The 6,496-nt window shown below is 40.5% G+C and overlaps 1 protein-coding gene across 1 annotated transcript; it reads right to left on the reverse strand.

The window, feature by feature from the left end:
* Window positions 1-5,648: 5,648 nt before the first annotated feature.
* On the reverse strand, window positions 5,649-6,053 carry LOC138881467 (uncharacterized). The gene has a single exon (XM_070161695.1). It carries the CDS (start codon window positions 6,051-6,053, stop codon window positions 5,649-5,651), a length of 405 nt encoding a protein of 134 aa, XP_070017796.1.
* Window positions 6,054-6,496: the final 443 nt, after the last annotated feature.

Below are 6,496 nucleotides of genomic sequence, written 5' to 3' on the forward strand. Positions count from 1 at the left end.
AAATTAAAGGAAAAATTACCAAAATTCAAAATTAAAATTAAAAGTGCAAAATAAACTATTTTTTGTGATTTTCCCCATTTTTATAAAACAACTAATTTGTCAATTAATCCTAAAATGTAAAATTAAATCCTAAATGCAAATGCAACATGTTTTTGTATTTTTCATTAATTAAATAAAATAAACATGCACATACAAATGCAAACAATAACATACAAAAATCTATGAAATTGCAAACAAATGGAAAAAATATTTTGTTTTGAATTTATGGGAGTAATTCATATAGGACAAAAATCACGTGCTCACAGCTGCCCCTCTTTACCCGAAAACACAAAGAGTTTTCGTGCAAAGATAAAGTGAGCGGATACGAGCGATTTTTGGGCGTTTGAATACTCCGTGGGAAGCATTTTTGAAGGATTTGACCGCACCCTGCTTCCGAGGTTGCCTACATATCCTTGGCTATAAAGGAATCAGGTAAGTGTAGTTCGGAAAGTTTTGGTAGCTGGGACTACCATGAAGCTGTGATTTCACTGTTGTTGCTGCTACTGCTTACTGAACCCCCTTATTATACCATGTCAAAATAAAAAGAAGCTAGACTAGACTATGATCTATGCATTACAAAAATCCTATCTATATCTTCAAAACTTGCTCTTGCGGTTCTTGTTGCCTTGTTGACTTGTATTCTCCCGGTGGAATCCCTTTGTTGTCGCCTTGAATTGTAATCTGAGATGCTTTTCCTTTCTCCAGGTGGACGCCTGACTGCCAACTACACTTTGAGAGGTTTTCCCTTTCTCCAGGTGGACACCTGACTGCTAAATTTGACCTGCATTCCTTGCTCTCCGAGCGGGTTTCTACTTGCTGAACTTGAAAAATGTATTCCCTTGTTCTCCAGGTGGGTGCCTGATTGCTGACCTTGAAAAATGTATTCCCTTGTTCTCCTGGTGAGATGCCTAATTACCAAAAAAAATGTATTCCCTTGTTCTCCAGGTGGACGCCTGATTGCTGAACTTGAAATGTATTCCCTTGTTCTCCAGGTGGGCACCTGATTACTGAACATGAAAAATGTATTCCCTTGTTCTCCAGGTGGGTGCCTGATTGCTGAACTTGAAAAATATATTCCCTTGTTCTCCAGGTGGGCGCCTGATTACCAAAAAATGTATTCCCTTGTTCTCCAGGTGGGCGCCTGATTGCTGAACTTGAAATGTATTCCCCTGTTCTCCAGGTGGGCGCCTGATTACTGAACTTGAAAAATGTATTTCCTTGTTCTCCAGGTGGGCGCCTGATTACTGAACTTGAAAAATGTATTCCCTTGTTCTCCAGGTGGGCGCCTGATTACCAAAAAATGTATTCCCTTGTTCTCTAGGTGGGCGCCTGATTGTTGAACTTGAAATGTATTCCCTTGTTCTCCAGGTGGGCGCCTGATTACTAAACTTGAAAAATGTATTCCCTTGTTCTCCAGGTGGGCTCCTGATTGCTGAACTTGAAATGTATTCCCTTGTTCTCCAGGTGGGTGTCTGATTACCACAAAATAAATAAAAACAAAGAAAACGTCTGCCCCGGTTTGATGCTGGGCGCATTGAATCATGTTACCAAATATTCTCTATGAATTTGAAGTTGAATCCCATTATCCAGGAGGGTCATGAAAATTCCTAGTAAAATGACGACTTTAAAAATCTAAATCATATCTTCTAAAGGTGTTACTCCTGCTACATCTTGTTATCTAAGAAAGTCTTAAACTACATCCCATTATCCAGGAGGATCCTGACAACAAAAAATTAAATCCCATTATCCGGGAGGGTCCTAAAACATTAAAACTAAATCCCATTATCCAGGCGGATCCTGACCACCTAAAACTAAATTCCATTATCCAGGCGGGTCCTGAACACCTAAAACTAAATCCCATTATCCAGGAGGGTCCTGATATTAAAATCAAATCTCATCTTAAGGGTGAAAATTTCAGAGCTAAATTCAACTTCCTAATGGTGAAACTTATGCTAAATCTTAGCATCTAAGGGAGGTATTTAAACTAAGTCCCATTATTCAGGAGGGTCTTTAAAATTTCAAATTGAATCTTATCCTAAGCATGAAAACTTCAAAGCCAAACTTATATTTCCTCAAGGTAGAGCCTAGCTAGATCTTGTTACTCGTGAACATTTTGAATTTTAACTAAGTCTCATTATCCATGAGGGTCCTGAAATTTTTTAAGATTAAACTCCATTATCCAGGAGGGTCCTGAAATTTTAAAATTAAATCCCATTATCCAGAAGGCCCCTAAAAACTTAAAACTAAATCCCATTATCCAGGCGGGTCCTGAAAATTTAAAACTAAATCCCATTATCCAGGAGGGTCCTGAAAATTTAAAACTAAATCCCATTATCCAGGAGGGTCTTAAAATTTAAAATTAAATCCCATTATCCAGAGGGTCATGAGATTTTTGAAATTAAATCCCATTATCCAGGAGGGTCCTGATAACAAAAATTAAATCTCATTATCTAGGAGGGTCCTGAAAACTTAAAACTAAATCCCATTATCCAAGCGGGTCCTGCAAATCAAAAGTCAAACCTGTCTGGTGCTTGGCTTTCCCCTGCGAAGGATTTCTCCGAAACAACCAAAATTTTCTGCCCCTGTTTTAATCAAAGAGAAATCTTGTCAGTTTAAATGCGGTGGTTAGTTGATGGCATTCTTTTCTGAAGGTCCCTTCGCTGCCGTGCTTTATTTTGATTGGCTCCATCTGAACTGGCTAAGAACCGCTTGACTTCCCGGCTGACTTTCAAACCTCCATGACTTTGGATGACCCGAGTGTTCTATACTCGAACCGTTGTTTCACACCTCTGACCCCTTTAACTGAACCTCTGCATCTCCAGTAAAATTACTAAATCATTCTGCCAATGGAACTTTTGCTGGCACTTTATCCCACTTTACATCATGCTATGTTTGGTATGCTCTGGCCGGACTGTGCTTTGCAATTTTGAAGCTGGTAGTGAGCTTTGAAATTCCTTCTTATTTGCTTAAACAGAACCGACACTAGGAACATCTTAGAGAAATAAACCCAAAAGAAATGAAATGGAATGACTTTCAGAGTTAAGGATAGGAAAATCCAAGACTGGAAGACTATCTGAAGGGGAAAAAGAAAAGAAACCTATCTGAGTGGAGCAGCTGACACCAATGATCATGACATGCATTTCGGATTAATTGGCCCAATCCGTCCAACCAATCAACTTTTAGTTGCCATACTTTGCTGCCCCGGAGTTTCCATAACCTGATTTCTTCACCAAAACCTTGACCTTGTTTGGCCTGCGATGCCCTGAAGGGTTTTCACCAACAAGCCTCTCTCATTTGTTCATCTCTCAACTCACTTTCGCCTTACGGTGCCCGTGAGGGTTTTCACCAATAAGACTCTCTCATTTTGATTTCTCTCAGCTCCCGTCACCTTATGGTGCCCGTGAGGGTTTTTACCAATAAGACTCTCTCATTTTCAATATTTTCTGCTTTGGGTCAGAGTGTTGCCCTTGATATGAATCACCTCCACTTGCTTGACTTGGCATCTCTCGAAGACTGATCGGAAGGTCTTTCTTTGGACCGTAACGCGGGCTTTTGGATAGGGTTAGAAAGAAAGGGTATAAAAGGCTCAAAGACAATTCAAATGGGTTAAACTTACAACTTTCGGAATCAAATTTCTTGCAACAACCATAACTTCTGCCCCAATTTCTTGCTTGGGGACTTTTGAATTTTATTTCGATGGGACCGAACCGTGAGGCTGCCTACGTATCCTTAAAAGGAATCAGGTTGAACGTAGTTCATGTCATAGAAATTACTTTGTTGTTGTGATTTTCTCTTTTCTCTTTCTTTTCTTTCTTTTTTTGGCTTTCTTTTCTCTTTTTGTTGTTTTTCTTCTTCTTCTTCTTCTTCTTCTTCTTCTTCTTTTTCTTTCTCTTTCCATTTTTTTCTTTCTTTTTTCATTCTTTTCTTTATCTTTTCTTTTTCTTTCTCCTTTTATCTTCTTCCTTTACTTATCTTTCACGCTTGTGTTTCTGATATTTGCTACAGATTCCGAAAGAGGGGTATAAAAGAAAATAAATAAGGCTCAAAGGGGGTAACAAAGGATAAAGTGTTTAGATAGCAGAATAAAATGCCTTCATCATTCCAAATCTTCAAAAATATGCCAATTACAAACAAATATAAATTAACCAAGGAAAATCATACATAGTATCTCTTGACTGCATCGGAATTGATGGCCATTTCTACACACTTGCCTTCTATATCTGTTAAATACAAAGCGCCATTTGACAACACTCTAGTTACGATGAATGGCCTCTGCCAGTTTGGAGCGAACTTGCCTTTGGACTCAACCTGATGTGGAAGGATATGTCTTAACACTTGCTGACCTACTTCAAACTTCCATGGACGGACCTTCTTATTATATGCTCTTGCCATTCTTTGTTGATACAATTGGCCATGACACACTGCTGTCAATCTTTTCTCGTCGATCAAACTCAATTGTTCCAAGCGGGTTTTGACCCACTCATCATCATCGATCTCAGCCTCCGCGACAATTCGAAGGGATGGAATTTCCACTTCTGTGGGTATCACTGCTTTGGTGCCATACACCAATAAATAAGGAGTCGCCCCTACTGAAGTACGAACAATAGTGCGATAACCCAGCAATGCAAACGACAGATTTTCATGCCACTTCCTAGAACCCTCCACCATTTTTCGAAGTATCTTCTTTATATTATTATTGGCTGCCTCGACTGCTCCATCCGCCTTGGGGCGATATGGGGTGGAATTGCGATGTGTGATCTTAAACTATTGACACACCTCTTTCATCAGATGATTATTGAGATTAGCCCCATTGTCTGTAATGATCACCTTTGGTATCCCAAACCGGCAAATGATATTTGAGTGCACAAAATCAACCGCCGCCTTCTTGGTTACAAACTTGAATGTTTTAGCCTCTACCCACTTGGTGAAGTAGTCTATGGCCACCAAAATGAACCTGTGCCCATTTGATGCTGATGGCTCAATTGGCCCAATGACATCCATGCCCCATGCAACAAAAGGCCATGGTACAGACATCGTGTGCAATTCAGATGGTGGAGAATGAATCAAATCTCCATGCACTTGGCACTGATGACATTTATGCACGAAACTGATACAATCTCGCTCCATAGTGAGCCAATAATAACCTGCTCGGAGAATCTTCTTTGCCAACACGTACCCACTCATGTGTGGTCAACAGAATCCAGAATGTACTTCGGTCATAATAGTTGTAGCCTGCCTAGCATCTATGCATCTCAATAGCCCAAGGTCTGGAGTCCTTTTGTACAAAACCCCTCCGCTGAAGAAAAACCGCTTATCAACCGCCTAATTGTTCTCTTTTGATCACCTGTGGCTTGTACTGGATACACCCCCATCCTGATCTATTCTTTGATATCGTGAAACCAAGGCTCCCCATCAAGCTCTTCTTCCACCACATTACAATAAACATGCTGATCGTGGATCTAAATCTGCAAAGGATCCATATAAGCCTTATCGGGATGGTGCAACATTGACGCTAGAGTAGCCAAAGCATCGACGACTTCATTGTGAATCCTTGGAATATGCCTGAACTCTATTGATTGGAACCATTGACAAAGATCCTACAAGCACTGTCAGTACGGTATGAGTTTTAAATCTCGTGTTTCCCATTCTCCCTGAATCTGGTGCACCAGAATGTCCGAGTCGCCCAAGACCAAGACTTCCTGGACACCTATATCCACAGCCATCCTCAAACCTAAAATACATGCCTCGTACTCAGCCATGTTGTTAGTATAATAAAACTGAATCTGAGCCGTAACAGGGTAGTGATGCCTTGTTTCAGAAACAAGTACCGCTCCTATCCCAACGGCTTTCATGTTAGCAGCCCCATCAAAGAAAAGTTTCCATCCTGGCTTTGCAATCTGTTCCAATTTATCAATGTGTATTACCTCTTCATCAGGGAAATAGGTCTTCAAAGGTTTGTATTCTTCATCCACAGGATTCTCAGCCAAATGGTCGGCCAATGCTTGTGCTTTCATCACAGTCCGAGTCACGTAGACAATGTCAAATTCTATGAGCAAAATCTGCCACTTTGCGAGCCTCCCTGTAGGCATAGGCTTCTGAAAGATATACTTTAACGGATCCAAATGAGAGATGAGGTAAGTAGTGTAAGATGACAAATAGTGCTTCAACTTCTGTGCCACCCAAGTGAGGGCGCAACACGTCCTCTCAAGATGAGTGTACTTAACCTCGTAAGATGTGAACTTCTTGCTGAGATAATAGATGGCCTGCTCCTTCTTGCCGGTAATGTCATGCTGACCCAACGCACAACCAAATGAATTGTCCAAGACCATCAAATACAGAATCAAAGGTCTCCCTAGTTCTGGCGGGACCAACACAGGTGGGTTTGACAAGTACCCCTTTATCTTATCAAATGCTTCCTGACATTCATCTGTCCATTTGACCGCAACATCTTTCTTTA

The sequence above is a fragment of the Nicotiana sylvestris genome, chromosome 11, assembly GCF_000393655.2.
Source record: "Nicotiana sylvestris chromosome 11, ASM39365v2, whole genome shotgun sequence".
NCBI classification, from domain to species: domain Eukaryota; kingdom Viridiplantae; phylum Streptophyta; class Magnoliopsida; order Solanales; family Solanaceae; genus Nicotiana; species Nicotiana sylvestris.